Source organism: Populus euphratica, unplaced genomic scaffold (genome assembly GCF_000495115.2).
Source record: "Populus euphratica unplaced genomic scaffold, PopEup_1.0 scaffold5.1, whole genome shotgun sequence".
NCBI classification, from domain to species: domain Eukaryota; kingdom Viridiplantae; phylum Streptophyta; class Magnoliopsida; order Malpighiales; family Salicaceae; genus Populus; species Populus euphratica.
In genome coordinates this window covers 10,904-30,166 of record NW_011499848.1, presented here as the reverse complement: position 1 = coordinate 30,166, position 19,263 = coordinate 10,904, and the positions used below count along the sequence as shown (strand labels likewise).

Genomic DNA, 19,263 nt, shown 5'->3' with positions numbered 1-19,263 from the left:
GAGAATGTGTGCATGTACAAAAACAAACTAATGTATCCTCACTGTGAAAGCAGGGTTGCGAATTCTGAATAAAGCAATCAATTCACGAATGGTTGGAATTTCATAAATGTTTCACGAATTGGGATGCCTTGGAAATGTTTGACCAAGAAGGCTATGTTGCAATATGCTTTCAAAAGTTTTGCACTCATATTGGTAATTATATTATACGGGAGTGGGCATCATTTTGATCTCAACAACCAGATGAATCATTATCATCTTTGCATTAGCACACACTATAAGTTCAACATCCAAAGCAACAACATTCACTTCCATTTTCCTGGCAATGACACAAGGAATATTATGGCCAAAACAGAGGAACAAAGCAGGTCCCTGATGACTATGGGAGTTAAACATCATCTACCCTGTGATATATCACATGCAGTTGCTTTAAATCACTAATAAAATGTCAAAGCCAAAGGTTGGATCAACCAGCATTTAACCACAAGTTAATTTTTTTCAGCCAAAATGCTGTCCAACAAAGACTCACAAGCATCTTCAAGTAGATCCAAGACCTGTGATAAAAAAGGAAAGATCGTGAGATTAGTAACAACCACAAATGCACTGAATATGCTAAATTAAGAGTGTTCTAGAAACAGAAATTGAGGAGTCTGCTCGATCATCTTCCACAGGAAGACCATTATCTTGACAGTAATCAACAAAGCAACTTTGAGAATTTTTATGACTACACAAATATTCAATTTCTATAGTGAGTGGTCAATGAACCTATCATGAGGAAATTAAAGCAGGCAAGTTAAGAGCCAAGAGAATAGATCAGATACAAGCAGTTCAGCCTTACCGTCTACATGAATGCAAAACCACGGGTTACAAGGCGAAGTTAAAGAAAGGGACTAAGAAAATCATTCCTGTAACTAACAACAGAAGACAGAAGCATTATCTATAATGCAACATGCACTGAAGGATCAACAAACACAGCAGTATTCTGAAGAAGAGGTGACTTCTGATTTGGAATAATATACGCAACGAGTAAATAAGAAATTGTAAGCCAGGAGAGCCTATAGACCTTAGCTACCTCCTTAAGCAGTAACATCTACATTGAAGAAAATCTGAGTTCATTTCTTTAAAATAAACTAATTCAATCACAACAAATTGTTCTAAATGAATTTCAATGAAGAACAATCAAGCAACTTAAGTCATGATATTGAAGACAAAATCAAGATTTCACAAACTTATGACAAAAGCTCTGAGGGTTTATATCAAATTCTCATACATTACCTTCTCAAAACCCTGTGGTCCGCCATAGTAAGGATCTGGGACTTCTGTTTCATCATGTTTCTTACAAAAAGAACACATTAGCTTAACCTGCGAAAACAACAAAAACATACGAGAGTTAACAAATTAAAAACCCGCATGCAAAATTTCATACCAAAACCCTATAAATCTTTCGCCTACCTTCTTGTGTGCATCATCAGGAAGTGTCTCTCTAAATTTCCACTTATTAAAAGCTTCCATTATATCCTCTGCATAAAACCCAATTCAAATATAACAACATATTATCAAAAAGAATTAAAGAAGCTAACAAATAAAAAATAAGTAAAAAAAAATAATTTGTACCTCTATTTTGGTTGTCCATAGCAAGAATGATATCAAAATCTCTAAAATCAGACGGTCGAATGGGCCTTGATATGGAAGTTATCTCAATCCCACGCCTTTTAGAAGCTGCCCTCATTCTTGAGTCTGCTGGATTACCCTTTATTAACAAAAAAGAAAAAAGAAAAAGAAAAACACTAGAATCATTTACACTCCATAAAATGCTATTTTTCATTATTCTCTACAATCAAAGAAACAGAATTTTAGAAATATATGTTTACCTCGTGGTAATTAATGGTGCCAGCAGAGTCAATCTTGAATTTAGAATCAAGTCCTCTCTTTTTAACAATATCAGTAAACACGCCCTCAGCAGCTGGACTCCTGCAAATGTTTCCCAGACACACAAAAAGAACAGCGAAAGGTTTGGTCTCTGTTGAAGAAGCCATTGATGATGATGCTTTGATCACCAAGGACCTGAAATGGATAGCACTGCTTGTGGGGCTTTTGTGATGAAGATGGGAAAATTGGAGAAATGGATATTTATTAATGAGAGGAAATGGGGCTTCCAGAGAGAGGAGATTAGTGGCATTGTGGCAAAATTGTAAATTTAGAGATGGGTTTGGAAACCTAGTTTAGGAGAACTGTTGTAATACAAGGTTGTTACTGATGTCCTAACCATCACTCCTGTGAGGGTGGAGGTGTTGGCAAAGGATATGGTGATGACAGTAATTTGCTGTGGGTGTGTTGGGATTTCATTGGTCTAAAAATTATTCTGTGAGGGTAGGCTTCAAAATTAAAAAAATGGGGCTGCTGGTGGATAGGGTATGCGGGTCGGGTTTTCTCTTTTCTTCCCTGTTTCAATGTATAGCAATAAATTTGTGGAAGTAAACTTGCTAAGATATCCAGATCAACATTGTAACGGTTCCCTTCCGCCAAGCATTACCACATTAAAGAAATTTTGGCCCGTCGTGTGCGTGCATGCAGGGTGTCGAGCCATGGCTACGATGGCCTCGCACAAGAGGAAACAAATTCACTTCCTGTTATTTTCCTCCTGTCTAAAAACCTTTTAAATGTCAGACGAAATCCCCATGTTATTTAACAAACAAAAACCATTAGCAGGATAGCATATGGTTGAAACAATTGCAGAAAACTAGAATGTAGAAGGGAACACGATCGAACCATGCAAAAATAATGCAGATTCCACTCTTCAATGCTCAGACAAATAAGAGCAATGCTTCTCCGCTTCCACATTCTCAATTCAACTCTAAACTAGAGTTAAGGTATACATATATCTCATACTACGTAAGTTGCCGCAAATTTTCAGATTTTCAGATCACATTTACACTATATGCCATAAATATGTATACATACCAGTTACACTGATGATGAGAAACCCCATTTTTTAAAAAATGAAAAGAAAATTCAACATCTTCCGTTTCTCACATCAGATAAGTGCGGCTAAAACATCTCAAACTCTCTTAGCTCTGCTGTATCCTTGAACTTAGCGCAGTCCTTGTTCTGAGAAAATGTGTTTGATGCAATTCCAACATCACATTGATTAGGTAGCTCTGGAGGAATTGCACACCGTATCAGAGCCCAGTTAAGGCCGTCGAAAAAGGGGTGCTGTTTAATCTCTGCAGCCCCTTTCGCAGATCCTAGCCGATCCCCAGGTTCCTTTATCAACAACCCTCTAATCAAATCACGTGCATGAAAACTAACTATAGGGTTACTGGGGAACTTGAGGCTTCGTGACACAACATTGGACAATGTTTCCTCATTTCCTGACCCCTTGAAAGGCGTTCTACCATATAACAGCTCAAACAGGAAGATTCCAAACGTCCACCAATCAACAGCACTGCCATGCCCCTCACCTTTGATGATCTCAGGGGCCAGGTATTCATGGGTTCCGACAAAGGAGTTAGAACGAGCACTAGTTGGCTCCACTACCACCTGTGGCAGTGGGCTGACCTGAGCAGCTAGGTCAGATTTTAACTTCTGAGATTTTGCAGCAACTGACAGAAGTCTTGGAGTGAAACATGATACTTGCCAGGCTGGGTGGAGACAGAATGGGTCAATGCAGCTAGCTTCAGAGCATGGGCTTGACATCTTTTTTGTCGGCTCTTCAGCAGGTGAAGATGATTTAAGTAGAACAGGATTAACAGCACACCTGAGTGACAGGTCAAAATCTGAAAGCATGATATGCCCATCCTCTCGGACCAGAATATTTTCTGGTTTTAAATCTCGATAAACAACTCCAAGCATGTGCAAATACTCCAGTGCAACAAGGACTTCAGCAACATAAAACCTACAAACATGATTGCGTCAAAATGAATTGAAGAGACATGGGGTAAAATTAAGTTAAGAATAACCAAGTACAAGCAAAACTCTTCTAATATATTTACTTCTATATCAATGAAATTCTCAAGTGTGTGCCCCTAAAATCAGAACTACTTTTGGGGAGTTAAATATCAATCCTTCTTTAGCTATCAAGTGTCTCATACTAATAAGCTGGCTCTCCAAGTTGTCATGTGACATAACAATCACATCACCAGCACAATTTCACGTGCATCCATTCGCTATACCATCTATAACTAGCTTCCAAAATTTTCAACCCATAAGTTCACTTCAAGAAATTAATTTTTAAACCTTGCTGCATCTTCCTATGTAACAATAAGACTGTTGCTCCATTAATTTGCTTCTTGTATAGCATTAAGGCATACCAAATTCAATAGAATGGCAGCTATTAGACCCCAATTGATTATGAGAGCCCCCGCCTTTGACTATAATTTCAGGTTTCCAATCAAATAACCTATTGTAATTAATGCCCATCTTTTTCAACATAAAACTCCTTTTTTCCCTTTTTTATAGGGATGAAATGCTAGTCACAAAAAATTTATCAGCCATCATTTGGTCATCGATCAATGGGCAACTACATTCACAAATTGAAATGCATTAATGTGAGTGAGAAGTAAATGGACTACAACACTTAGGATACCAAAATCAGATTTCTTATCCTGAGGTTGTATATGCAAGCATCCAAGCATGTTGTCTGTGTGTTCATGCAAATGCATGCATCGGTGTGCATGTGAGAGAGTCTTTGTCCCCCCAAACCCACGTGCACGTGTGTGTGAGAGAAAGGGTGGGTGATGCCCAAGAAAATAACAGGAAAAATAAGTTATTGGTGGAATAAATAAATTACACTGTAAAGTGCAAGGCTGGAAAATTTATGAGAACTTAAATAGAAATTAGTACCTTGCAGCTGGTTCAGAGAAACTCCTGCCAGATTGTTTCTGCCGCAGCACATGCAGATCTCCGCCAGGACAATACTCCATAACCAGGCAGGAGAGTTTATCTGACACAAAATGGGCATATAATGTAGGGAGAAAAGGATGATCCAGCATCTGCAGAATCTTTCTTTCTGTTAGGGCCCTAGACATCTTCTTCCTAGTTGCCAAGTAGTCATTATCCATCACTTTCAAAGCAAATAGGCAATTTGTACCAGTTAGCTCAGCAAGATAAACAGACCCAATATCCCCACAACCAAGCTTCTTGATCAGCTTAAAATGTTTCAAACAAAAGATTCCATGCTGCTTCTGAGTATGGCGAATGGCTTCCCACCTCAAGTCCTTTGACATGTGCGGCCGACTGCCACTATGACTAGAACCACTTAGATTGCTATCATCACTAATACTTGTGCTACTACTATAGTCACCGATGCTACTTTTTGAACTTTGTGAGAATTCACCCTTTTCTCTTGATCTTGATTTTTCATCTACCTTTGCCAATATAGATCCTGTTCTGTTAGCACCATTCATACTTGAACCCAGCCTGCTTGAACTTGTGTCAGCAATGATTGAATTGTATTCAGTGCTATTATTTCTGCTGCTAGAAGCTGGAGAAGCTTTTGTACCTTCTCTCTTTACACTCTCTAGAATACAGTCATGCACCATGTTGTCCAAATTGCTTGCACTAGGATTCAGATCACTATTGACTTTTCTACTACTTGGATTGGAACTGCTAGAGGGAGAAGCTGAATCCTGCTTTACTTTTTTCTTAATGAAGTTCTTGCTCCTGAAGATTGGCTTCATAAAGCATGGACTGCTACATACAGAATTATTCACCGTATGTCCAGGGCTTGAACCAGACACAGAAAGTGAAGAAGCAGCATGCAACTGGTTTTTCTCCTCCTCTGGCACTGGAGTTTTGACGGAAATTTTGATTGAGGCTGGAGCAATCTCAACCACCTCCTTTAGCTTCTCACCAACATGACTGGTAGATGAACAATCAGTAGATTTAAGCTCTCTGATTTCTTCCTTTGATATTTGACTATCAAACCCTGTAGGTAGAGGAACAATCTGATCCCGGGAAGGTTGGGGATTTTGATCTGATAACTCTGCCTTAACCATTTGTGATAACTCTGCCTTAACCATTTGTGAGGATTCAAACATCTTCTCAGAAGAATTTGATGTTATTTTTTCTGGTACAAGAGAAATTTCCACCAAATTTCCATTACCTTCATTTAGGGGGAGCACAGATCCATCAGCCTCAACTACCACAGCCCTGTACAACCTTTTGATAGTTCCAACTTCTGAGGACCTTGATGAATTTGTTGGTCTTGATAATCGCTTCATTGCTGCCATCTCCGATGCCTGAGAGATGCACAATCCTCTCAAAGCCTGCTTCAAACTAACAGGCTCTGAAATTCCAATTCCTGACATTTGAGGTGAACCAACCTTCATCGGTCTCTTCATAGCTTTCTTCCGTAAAGCATCTTTAACACCTTCATCCAGGTGCTTAGCTGAAGTTCTAATCTCAATTGCTTCAAAAAGACGATTGATGTCATCTTCAATAGAATACCGACTACCAAACTTCGGAACAGAATGCTTCCTGGCTTTCTCATCCATTTTCGATTCAAAATCTAACTCTTCATTAGATTCAACAATTTCAGAAATGCTGGGCACTGCATCCATCTCCACGATGTTCACTCAAACACTACAGAAACAGACTTTGCAAAAACTATATTAACCCAATTCCAAGGAAGCATTTCGAAGATAAAGCAGCACAGACATCACATATCCTTGGAAATAATCTTCAGACATGATCCCTGAATCCAGACAGCACGTGAAAACCCATTCTCTTACCTCAAAATGGATCATCCAAATCCTGCCATAACCACCAATTCATTGAGAAAATTATTCATGCTATAAACCAAAAAAAAAAAATAAGGCATGGGTTAAACCAACTCTTCCCATACAAAAATTTCAAGTTACATTCAATATCAACAGTTCTACATCAATAGCAATCAAAACCTCGTTTCCAGACATGATTGAAACTTACCAAACCTGTGTTTCCCACTATTTGTCAAAAAAGAAAAGAAGTTATTTGACCATAAATTGAAAGAGTTTCTTTGAATTTATGCAAAAGTGTAAAGATATGCCGACACTTGGCACTCATAGCTTTTCTTTACCAACAATTCATAAGACTGACAATGATCAAACAACCAACGTTCGCACTCACATAGCTACAGCAAAACAAAACAAAAAAAGGTTTCCCACCTCAAATCAAACAATATTTTCTATCATTACTAAATACCAAACGAAAGTATTAATCTTCTTCAGTTCTTATTTGGACATTGCATTTGATAATCAAAAATCGTATAATAAATACAATTGGTTTCGAATCCAATGTCCTGGATCTTGCTAATCATGTCGAATCAAGCCCAGTAAAAACGTGCTTTTGTGTCAATTCATGCTTGTATTTTCGAATATCAAAACACTTCAGATTTTTTTATTAGAAATAAGAAAAAAAAAATAAGCATGATAGAACAAGTGATTTTTCACTTCAAAATTTAATATCCCAAGTCCCACCACACCATTTGTCCAATCACAAAACATAAATCAACTCAACAAATTCAAAATGCGTGATTTAAGATTGAATATTAATATTAATAATAGCAAAATTCAAAAAGAAACAGAAAAAATAAAATCACAGAACGAACTGTTACGTGCTTCATAAATCAAAAGAAAAGGAAGAATAACAAAAAAAAATATCGGTGCTTATATCTAAAAAAAAAAAAGGAAAGGAAAGCTCAAAAGTGAAACTACAAAAAAAAAAATAGAAACAGAAAACAGTACAAGAAAATGCTCTCCGTTCTGTTAAGGAATAAAAAACAGTGGGAAAGGGAAGCTCCTTACCTGAAAAAGATCAGAACCAATCAGAATCAAAAAACAGCTGCTGAGTAACAAGAAGTCGAGTAGGAAAAGAAATAGTAGAGATGATGGTTAGGGTTAGGGTTAGGAGTTAGGGCACGAGAGAGAGCGGTGCAAGAGTGAATGAGGAAAGAGAAAGATTAGAATGCAAATCACGAGAAGTACCAGTAGCTTACTGTTTCTTTTTCTTCTGTTGTTGGGTAGTGATTGGATGACAACAATTGGTTATCAACAGAATTGACAACATTTATCAGTGGCTGGCTCTTCAAACTCGAACGAAGCGCGTGCTTGGTGTGGTGTGTCTGATCTTCATAATCTTACTTGCCACTCCCTGAACTTTCTTTGGTTTAACAGATCAGTCCCCATCGGTTCGCTTGCTGTAAAGGTAAGTTCTAACATCATGAAACCTTACAGAAATTCAAATTTTCAAACTATTTAAATGTTAAAAAATATATAAATCACAGATTTTTTGGTATTGTCATTAACCTTTAAAATACAATCATTTTGAAAACATAATCATAGATTTCAAGAAGTTTTTTGGTATTGTTATTGAACTTGAAAATATAGTTGTTTTGAATTATTTAAAATATAAAAAGTAAGCAAATCTAGTAAAACAAAAATTAGATTGTCAAAAAAAAAAAGGAAACAAAGGAAAAAATTGGAGGAAAAAAAAAAAGCAAAGGGCTAGACCCATACCCTTGGCCTTGATTTATTTATTATTTTATTTGGATTAAGGAGGTGGATAATTATTTAAAAACAAATTAGGAATAAAAATTCAAAAATTAAATATTATCACTAGCTCTGAACCTATGACTTGCACCATGCCACACTCATTTTTGCTAAGTGAGCCACGTTACAAATATTTTATAAACTAACCAAAAAAATATATTAAGATGCTTTAGTTTTTATATGAATAATAAAATTATAAACCCTCATGTAAAAATAAGGATAAGGATAGTAATAACTTAATGAATAATAGAAACTCAAGATAAGAAGAAATTAATAAGTGATGGAAATAATTTTGAATAAAATATCCAGTATAGAGCATATCCTCCATAGATAAATTTAAAGATGTTGATAAAATTAAAAAAAATATATAAAAATTTTGGTTTGAGAATTCATAATATTGATGAAAATGGTAGTGAGTTTTGATGGATAAAAAGAATAAGAAAAATAAAAACTTATCTCAGGGAAATAATATAGTAGTTAAGAGTAAACTATAAGAAATAATAATAGTATAAAAAGAAGTAAAGAATAGTGGTGTAGGCACCTATTAAAAATTGATAGCATTATTATGAAGCGATAATAAAAATGTAAATGAAATAAGAGGTAAAAAGAGAAGATAAATATATTTAAGATAAGGAAATATTTTCGAGGATTCAGTAAAATGATTGATACAATTTATGCAGGGAATCAATGAGAAAATTCAGATTTTTGATGAAATTTTATAATTTAACCAATTTTACGCTAACATGTAAAATTATCGATTCAATAATTGGATAGGACTGAAATTTTATGTTAATTCTATTTAAATATTTTTTTATCTTGGATTAAATTTTTTATTAATTAAAAATCAGAAAGACCTTATGAGTTAAGTTAGAAGATAAGGTAAAATACATAAATGATACAAGAAATAACTAAGTGATGGAAAAATATTAAATAAGAGAAGATTTCCCTTATAAGAAAGGTTGTCCAACTAAATATAAAAGGGTAAAAAGAAAGGAAGAGAGGGTTTGGTGTTCTTGATTAAAATTAAAAGAGAATTCACTAAAGATTTAAAAGGATTTGAGTAGATTTGAGTGAGAAAAACATTTTTTGGTTTATTGCAAGGAAAAAATCAAGAAGCAGATATGGTGAAATATCTTGGAAAGAAAAGAACTGGAAGCTAAAGAGAAAGAGATAAAAACGAAGAAAGTTGGAGTTTTCTTTACATAAAACTCATTGATTAATTGTTATTAAGAGGTAAGAAACATTATTGAAGGAATGATTGAGATTTTTAACAAGTTTTAATGCATGGTGTGTATAAATTGCATTATGGAATATTGAGTTAAGTATGTTGGCTTGTTTATGATGGTGCATTTAGTTTAAAAAATGTTATTGGATATGAAAAACTAATGTATAATGTGGAAATCAGGAAAAAAAATAAAAGAAAATCATATCTCCTTTTTGATGCTAGGTTCAACCAAACTTAGTGGATAGGATTTGAATTAGTTGGTTTGAATTGGTAAGAGAATTTTGTTAAATCATGTTATATAATATGTTTTGATATTATGTGTATGGCTAATTGCATGAAATTTTTAAGAATAAATCATGATTCATTTAGTTTAGGTTTGGCCTATACTATGTAGGAGAGGGTTTGAACTTTCTACTTTGAATTATTGTTAAAACATATATGACATGTTTTAAGATTGTATATGAAAAAGATTACACGAGATTTTAAAAGGGGAGCCTTTGTTTTGGGGTAAGTTTGACCATTAGATAGTTTAAGGAAGGAGATGATTCCTTTGTGTAAAAACTTGTGTAAAAAATAATTAAAAATAATTTTGACATAATGTAGAATGAATTTGGAATAAAGAGAACAAAAAAAAAACCTATAACTTGTATATCATTGGGTTCGGCTAAAGTAAAGGTAAAGGGTTTTGAGTTTGTTGTTTTAATATGTCATAGAGGTTTTGTTGAATTGTGAATTGTGATATATTTAAATGAGTTGATTAAGAAAAACTAAGAGAAATTTGCATGAAGACTCGAGGAATTAATCCTTCAGGTTTCAACTAAACTAGAGAACATGGGAGTAGACTTGTTAAATTATGTTCTTGAGTATTTAGACATGTATTATAAAGTTTTTTAGGTGTATTAAAATGGTTTTCTATAATGGAAAGCAAAGGGAAATCTAAGGTCATTAATGGAAGGTCATTCGGCCAAAAACCTTTTTAAAGGGAAAGGCTGAAACTTATCTTAAGATTTCTTTATAAACTAATACTATAGATGAGTATGATTGTGTGTAAAATTAAGTTTGAAGGAAAAAAAACTTAAAAGGGGTGTGTGATACCTTTTAGACATAACTAGTTATGTAAAGAGAAATGACGAGAAATAAATTTTGGTTAGACTAATGTCATAATTTTTGTAGTCGATATAACTTTGACAAGCTAAATTAACTTTTACATGATGTGTTTAAATTATTGATCAAACATTATTGAGTGAAAGAATGAATGTGCATGAAACAAAGGATAAGTTGAACCTTAATGAATGACTATGACTTTGGAAAGTTTGAATGTGCATGGTATTCTAAAACATTCCTTGAAGACTAATTGTATTAGTGTGAATAATATTAAAATTATTTTACAACCCATAAAGATGAAGGTTAAAAGTTAGATTAGCAAGGAAAGATAATGAAAAGAAAAACTTGTGGAATGACTTACAAAAGAAAGAAAGATGTTAAGGGTAGTAAGGGACTAATGATATCATTCAATATTGATATCATAGTTTAATTGGTTAGCCCACTACAAAGATGGTGACTAATGGTATAAGACATTGAGGATGGATAGTTGACTACACGTTATAGTGGTATATTTATGATTAATCTAAAAAAAAATATCTAGAAACAGAACTTGAATATTCTATGATATAACATGTTCATTTCTTGGAAAGGATAAAAGCAAGAAAAGGAGTTATACAAGAATCGCATAATAAAGGATTAGAGCAATAAATGGGTGGGGGACTTCATTGGTGAGAGAATTTCACATATTAGTTGGGTAGCAAAGAAAATAAGTTAAATTAGCAAACATAACCTCAAAGTGACACTAATTAAATAGCTTTATTAATAACAAAGATTTTAGTCATACATGGACTAAAGTTAAAAGTTACTTTGGCAGTCCATTACATGTGGTGCCACTTATTTGATGGCCTGTCTATAATAAAATAGAGCTTGTTTCTAGATTAGATATAGTTTAGAGTTGTATTGGCAATTTGTTCATGTATAAATAAGGGTTGTTTTTAGAACAACAATGGAAGGTATTTTAAAGGGTTGTTATGACTTGTATGTAAAATTTATCTTGGGGTTGTTTTGGAAGGACAAAAGTATAGCATATTAGAGAATTATTAAAACAATTTTAGAGTACTACGATTGTAATCAAAACGATATTCCAAAGGTGATATAGAGAGAAAGGGGCATAAAAGTAATGCAACAAATATCTTATTATCAAATTGTATAGTTAATTAATCAAGATATTGATTAAAGTTGTTTGAAACGATAAAACCATATATAAAAGGTACATGTTCTTTGGGAAATGGTATTATGCATACCTCGAAGAAAAAATCACTTCCATCCTAACAGAATAATGGAAGATAGTGTTATAAACATAATAACTTGGGCACTGAGCCTTTAAAAGAAGTTTATGGAATATTACTCATGGTGGTCATGAGTATAAGGCATGACTCCAGGTAAGCTAAATTAGCGAACATAACCTCAAAATGATAAAGGCTAATTGAGTAACCTTACTAATAACAAAAAATTTAGCAAGAAAATGCATTTTTAATTTATCATAAACTGGAGAATATATAGTATAGCACACATGTCCAGACAAGATAATATCAAAATCATGGAAGTGAGGTCCAATTAAAGGACTCATAAAAAAATAGTAAAAAATAATAATCTGGTTAAGGTTATAGAAAAGAAAAGGACTATTAGGTTATGGTAAAAATAATTAAGGTAAGTATATAAATTGTTATTTTGTGTCTATCATAAGATATAGTATTAGAAATCACCCAATATTCTTGTAAGGAATATAAAGTGTTTATTGTTAAGTTTTATTATGGATAATTATGTATGAATGTTGTGTTTTACCAGGATTCATCGTATATAAAACTAGCTGAGGAATTAAGATTAATACATGGCTGGTTTTTGGATATAATCATTGTATTATAACAAATGCAATAGTTAATTATATTGTTTGCATGGATAATGTATAATTTTGATGCCACAAATAGAATATGGATATGTTACTATCTCGTAGCGAAAAGATATTTGTTTAAGGAAAAGTTATATATAATTTGATAAATGCAGTTTATTTTAGTGGATGATATACATTAATGATATTGTTAAAAGTGTTTTTTTTTCTTAAAGTGTTATTTATTTAATTGAGTGGTGGATGCCAATACTTTAATATGAATTGTTTGTAAGTAGGATTAGAACTCCCCGTTGATTGTTATACAGGTTATTAAGAGAGAGAAAAAGAACAATTTAGTAACTCAAATAAAGAAAACTCTTTCAAAATTTTATGAAAAATTTATTATTAAAAGGGTAAGACTTGAATATGATTATATGGTTATATTATCAAAAAATATATTATGTTCTCCTCTAATCAAGTCTCAAATATTTTAAAAAATTTAGGGTTGTTACAAAAATAATACAAGGGACCTAATTCTTTTAGTGTGAATTATTATCTCTAAAAAATATATGAAAATCCTTGTTCTTATTTTTTATAAGTTATCTAATGTGTATAAAAATTATTCAAACTAATAGTCATATAAGGATAGCTAGTCCATTTATAAATTTATTTGATTTATATAGGAATGGTACATCTAGGTCATTAACCTTCAAAAACACAAAAATAATGAAAACAATCACCTTGTACATAAAAGTAAAAAATCACACATGTATGGATGTATTTAACCCACTCTTACTCTAAGAAATCATTTGGTATTATGGTTGGAACTGTGTTTTATTCCAACCACAATTTATAATTGTTTAGTAAGCATTTGAAACACATATTTTAGAAAGAGGTGTTACTGAAAATTAAGTTTGCACCGCCAGTTTTGTGAAGCAGAAAATTACTGCTTTTCAATTCATTTTTGCCCGTTTGTTGCTAAGGGAAAAAAAAAAAAAAAACTCAAAGACCTACCTAGTTTGTTGTTTGCTTCCTTCCTTCTCAGCTCAAGTAGGAATATCTCTTTGGCAATTATCGTCATCTACACAATGCCAAATGGATTCACCTGGCACTGTTCACGTGAACAGTGCCAAGTGAATTAACAGTACAAGGTGAATTAATTCACGTGGGTATTGTTCACGTAAATAGTAACCTCGTTGTTTATGTGAACAATGTTCATTGAACTGAGTTTGATCTAAAAAAATTTAATTTTTTTAAAATTATATTTTACTTGAAAAACTAGTGTTTAGTAGTATTTAATAAGACTATATAAATTGAAAGAAGAACGCATGATGACATAGCATTTGTGAAATTTGATCGCAATTTCAATTTTGTTTCTGATGATATTTTACATGATTTTATTACACGCTAAAAAATCATGAAAACTGTAGTCCTTATTGGATGAATTTTATATGTGATGAAATTATATATAAATTAATGAAACAATTAAAAATATTTGATATAAAATATTATTTGATGATGTAATAGTAGCATTTAAATTTACAATATTTAAGTTAAAATCATCAATATTAATATATATATATATATATATATTATTTTTAGTTATTTTATATCCTCAATTTAAAAAGCATGTTTAATTAAACACATTAAACTACTATTTATTAAACCTCAATTTCAATCATAGTTTTAACTAAACATATATAAATATCAAACAAATCTCAATCAAAAATACTCTTTATAAAAATATTTTTTAAAATTATAATTATTAAAATTATTACAATATTGAACACACTCTAAATTATTTCTATGGTTTCAAGAAATAGGTGAGGTAGTCAATTTGAAGATCCGTTAACTTAGCGATGAGTAAGTAAAAAAAAAATTATAAATAACATTGTTTTAATTTTTTAAATTTGAAGATTGTGGTGAAAAGAATTAGGAGATGGAGGTAGTTTTTAAAATATTTTTTATTTAGAAATATATTTAAATAATTTTTTAATTATTTTTTAAAATTTATTTTTAATATCAATATATTAAAAAAATAATTTTAAAACAAACAAAATTTAAAAAAAAAAAAAAAAAAAAAACCTTTTATATAAAAAAAATAAAAAAAAAAATTTAAAAAAAAAAAAAATAAAAAAAAAAAAAAAAACACCATGATTGTCCTAGGCCGCCAAATATTCCCTTAAACCCGAGCTATAGCCCCAACAACAGCTCTATACTAGGTCGGTTCTTATAAGTCATAACCATGATAACTCCTCAATTAACGTGTGTTTATCAGCCTGCCACTTTGCACCATTATGTTGTCAAACTCTATTCTCTGACAGCGAAATGTCAACCAATCTTTTTCCCTGTTTCTTTCTCTGAAATGGCGGAAAAATGAGAGACAGTGTGAATATATTTATATATATATAAAAACAGAGAGGACTGGGCATTGCGTACCCAATGCTGCTCGCCTGTGCTGCGGGTTGGGATTGTCTACGTTACGGTGTATTCTAGTCTCTTTGCTTTGTTTCGTTAACTAATTAATTAAGGTCATAATGTAACGAAGAGGACCAGATGGAAGGAGACCTTTTTTTCCATCTCATATAGTCTTAACTAATTTTTAAAAATCCAACAACCCATTGACTTATTTCTTCATCTCTTTTTTTAAATAAATATAACCACGTCACCAATTATACTATCACTTCAACATTTTCTTTTCGATAATTATAAGAAGAAACCTAGTAATAAAACCCAACTATCCCGGCAAGTTAATCTCTAAATTAAGGAATAATTTAAGGAATTAACCTGGTCAAAATTCCAAATCAAAACAATCTCTCACTATTCTTTGAAAAAACAAATCAGTCAACTTAGCTTGCCCTTGCCCCGAGGTCATGTTCTATATTCATTTTTCTGACCCATTAAAATTGAAATTTGTATTTAAAATTATAATAATAGTTATGTTTTAAAGTATTTTTTATTTGAAAATATATTAAGATAATATTTTTTTTATTTTTTAATAATAGTATATTAAAATATTTTAAGAATACACAAAAAAACAATTTAAAATAAAATAAAAAAATAAAAATTTTAATAAAAAAATAATAAAATTCAATACCAAACACACGAGTACCCTAATTCAAAAAATAACAAACAAAGAAGGCTATATTTGGTGTTCATCATGCTTTTAAAATAATTTTTTATGAGTTTTAAAGTATTACTTTTTATATTTTTAGATATTTTTATATTTTTTATGATAAAAATAAATTTTAAAAGATTAAAAATATTATTTTAATATATTTTTAAATAAATAATATTTTAAAAAATAATATTCATCACGTTCCATTCCACGATCCAAATAAGGCTATAAGTTGTTAACGTCAAATTATTACATTTTCTGAAAATTCTATTAATTCATGCTGTAAATGTCGGAATATCCAATGCCATGCCACTGTGATTTCAATGAGTAATAAATCTTTAATGAAAACTAGCCTTTGGGTCCCGATGCCTGTGGGTAGATTACAAAATTAATAATTGCATAAAAGATATAAATATTGTTATTTTTACTGCAGGTGTGACTTCTTCAATCTAATGGCCAAAAGCAAATTGATCGGTTTGTTTAAATGGTGATAAGGTTAATAAAAAATATCTCACCCAGTCGTTATTTTAACTATGCTTAACCCTAACTGAAAAAATAAAACAATGAAATGTCAAGGGATTACCTCAAAAAAAAAAGATAAAATTAAAAAGCTACCAATAATATTGACCTGAATTAATATTGATTTAACATGTAAAATTTACATTCAAAATAATAAACATGATTATAATAAGTTAATTTGGTTGGATAATATATTTTCTTTCTTTGTTCTTGCTTAGTTAAGTCTTAATTAAATTTTAATTAATTATAAATTGAATGAAATGTAGAAGTAAATTGAAGAGTTATAAAAAAAATTAAAAGTAAAATTTAAGAAATATGTATTATTATATCAATTACATTTAACTTGAATTAACCAATAAAATTTATAATTTAGATAATGGATATGATTTCAATTAGACATGATTTTTGTAAGCTAAATGATAAAAAAAGATGAAACTGCATTTTTTTTCATTTTAAGTTATATAAAAAAATAATGATAGCAAATGGTTTAATTGTATTTAAAAAAAATAAAAGGAAAATGCATTAAACAACAAAAAAGTTTAAAAAAGGCCCAAATATCATGTTTTAACCATCAAAACTTTAATCTACGTTAAGGACCAATCCAGGTCAAATAAAATAATTATTATGCACCAAACACAATAAATATATATTAATTTTTTCAAGAAAGAGCTTAGGCCTACTTGTCCAACTTTTTTTTCTTTAATAAATGGATGAATCTTATTTAAAAAATAATAATTAAATAATGAATTGTTTGTCTCTCCTTCATAATTCAAAACTTCAAAAGAATTTTAAAAAAAATGTTTTGCTTTAGAATTGAATCTAGAACGACATAAAGGACCAAACAATTCTATTTTTAAAAATTAAACGACTAAATTACACTTTTCACCCTAAATTTAAACACACTATCAATTTTTAGTGCCTTTTTCTATAATGATCCTTCTTCTTTCCATTTTCTCCCTAGTCAAAAAAAATTAACTATAGCTAAAAGATATTAACTTTTCATTATTCGAATGTATAATGAAAGACTGAAGTTGCCCTTGATGGGCAATCTTAGCTTTAGAGGTATATAGATGTTTTATAAGTGGCTTATCTATAATTACATTAGAGAAGGGTGTTAATTAGTAATTTCATCTTTTTTCTATAGTATAATTATCATATAACCCTTAAAAATATTCCTTTTGGTTGAAGAGCTTTTCGAGTTTTTATTTTATTTTTTCATGCATGTCAATTACTTAAATGTCCATAAAAAGTAAACTTTCTATACCATGGATGCACGGTCATTTTAGGTTTTTTTTTATCAAGTCTCATGTGGAGTTAGGAGTGATATATATATATATATATATATATATATATATATATATATGAATGAATTTTAAATTTAAAAAGCTGTTACTAGTAAATGGGCATTGCCTGCGCGTTTTGGGTGAACCGTGTGGCACCCATACAATGCTGAATGTTGTCATTCGAGGCGGCATTCGAGCCACCTCACCACCCCTGTCATGATGGTGAGGCATGTGCTTGTCGGTGGAGCATAAAGGAGCGCCGACAAGGAGTTTTTATTTTCCTTCTTTTTTCCCCTCTCTCCACCTAGAAAATTATGTTGATCGTTGCAAAAAAACAAAACAAAAAAAAAATCTAGATATTTGTTTGTTAAGTTAAATTAAATTTTTATTTTTTTTATTGTAGTGTATTGGATCTTAAATCAATTATTAAGTTCTTTTTTTAATTTCATTCCATAACACTTTATTTTTATATCAAATTTGGTTCTCATTCTTTTAGTTGCTATGTATTTGGTCTTAGATCATTTATTAAGTTAATTATTTTTTTAATTGCATCCCTTTATACTTTTTTCATATTAGATTTGGTCCTCGTTGTTTTAATTATGATGTTTTTGATCTTGAATCTTTTATTGAATTAATCTATCTTTAGATTTCATCCCTTAACATTTTATTTTTTATATCAAATATGGTTCTTGTTTTTTTATTGTTATTTTTAGTTTTTCTTATCTTTTTCTTAATTGAAATTGTTTTTCAATTTCATCTCTTATGATTTGATTTTTTTTTCTTATTGTGTCAAATTTAATTCTCTTTCTTTTAAAATCTACATATTTTAAATCACTTTTTTTTTAATTTTTTTTATTTCTATCCCTAATTATTTTGGTTGGTTTATAATTTTATATTATTATTATAATTTTTTTTACATTATGATCTGATCTCATGATCTGTGTCACAAATTTTAAATGTTGAACTGAGTTCATTTTAGTTATTTTTGAAAATTTTCATCCACTATCATTGAGTTTGTTAAAAATTATTTTTTTTTATTTTTTTATGTTTTGGATTCTTTTATGAATTTAATTTTTATTTTTTTATTTTTCTATTCAATTCAATATTTTTTTATATTTAAGGTTTGACATGATATTACTCGTGGGTTTTGATGACCTCACTTAATTTTGCAGATATTTTATTTTTAAATATTTTTTTTCATAATTTGTTTTCATTTCATTATTTTACAGTCTAATACAAATCAATTGACTATTAACTGTAATCAAATGATTCAATTGATGAATATATATATATATATATATATATATATATAAGGCATTGCTTCGTTCTGTATTTTGTGTGAGCATGTTTAGTACTGATCAACACCACCTTCCATTCGGGACCTTTTTTTTTTTAAAAAAAAAAAATTAATTTTTTTTATTTTAAATTAATATTTTTAATGTTTTGAAATTATTTTTATATACTAATATTAAAAATAATTTTTAAAAAATAAAAAATATTATTTTAACATATTTTTATATATAAAATATTTTAAAAAACAATTAAACAACTTTACCAAACACCTAAGCTATCCTTGCCAGCCGCAACTCCAAGTCAAAATGCTTGAACAGAACTTCACAGTGGCAGGTGTACCTGAAGGCCCTACTGGTGCTTGATATTAA

At 30.6% G+C, this 19,263-nt stretch overlaps 2 protein-coding genes across 2 annotated transcripts; both read right to left on the bottom strand.

The window, feature by feature from the left end:
• Window positions 1-221: 221 nt before the first annotated feature.
• Window positions 222-2,329, bottom strand: LOC105111628 (low molecular weight phosphotyrosine protein phosphatase-like). The gene is made up of 5 exons (XM_011007041.1): window positions 1,869-2,329; window positions 1,612-1,747; window positions 1,450-1,517; window positions 1,273-1,359; window positions 222-551 (listed from the first exon to the last, which is right to left on the bottom strand). Exons 1-5 carry the CDS (start codon window positions 2,031-2,033, stop codon window positions 486-488), a joined length of 522 nt encoding a protein of 173 aa, XP_011005343.1. The 5' UTR covers window positions 2,034-2,329; the 3' UTR covers window positions 222-485.
• Window positions 2,330-2,810: 481 nt separating this feature from the next.
• Window positions 2,811-8,029, bottom strand: LOC105111618 (serine/threonine-protein kinase D6PKL1-like). The gene is made up of 3 exons (XM_011007029.1): window positions 7,782-8,029; window positions 4,840-6,750; window positions 2,811-3,892 (listed from the first exon to the last, which is right to left on the bottom strand). The coding sequence occupies exons 2-3, from the start codon at window positions 6,555-6,557 to the stop codon at window positions 3,046-3,048; spliced, it is 2,565 nt and encodes an 854-aa protein (XP_011005331.1). The 5' UTR covers window positions 6,558-6,750; window positions 7,782-8,029; the 3' UTR covers window positions 2,811-3,045.
• Between the last annotated feature and the right edge of the window lie 11,234 nt (window positions 8,030-19,263).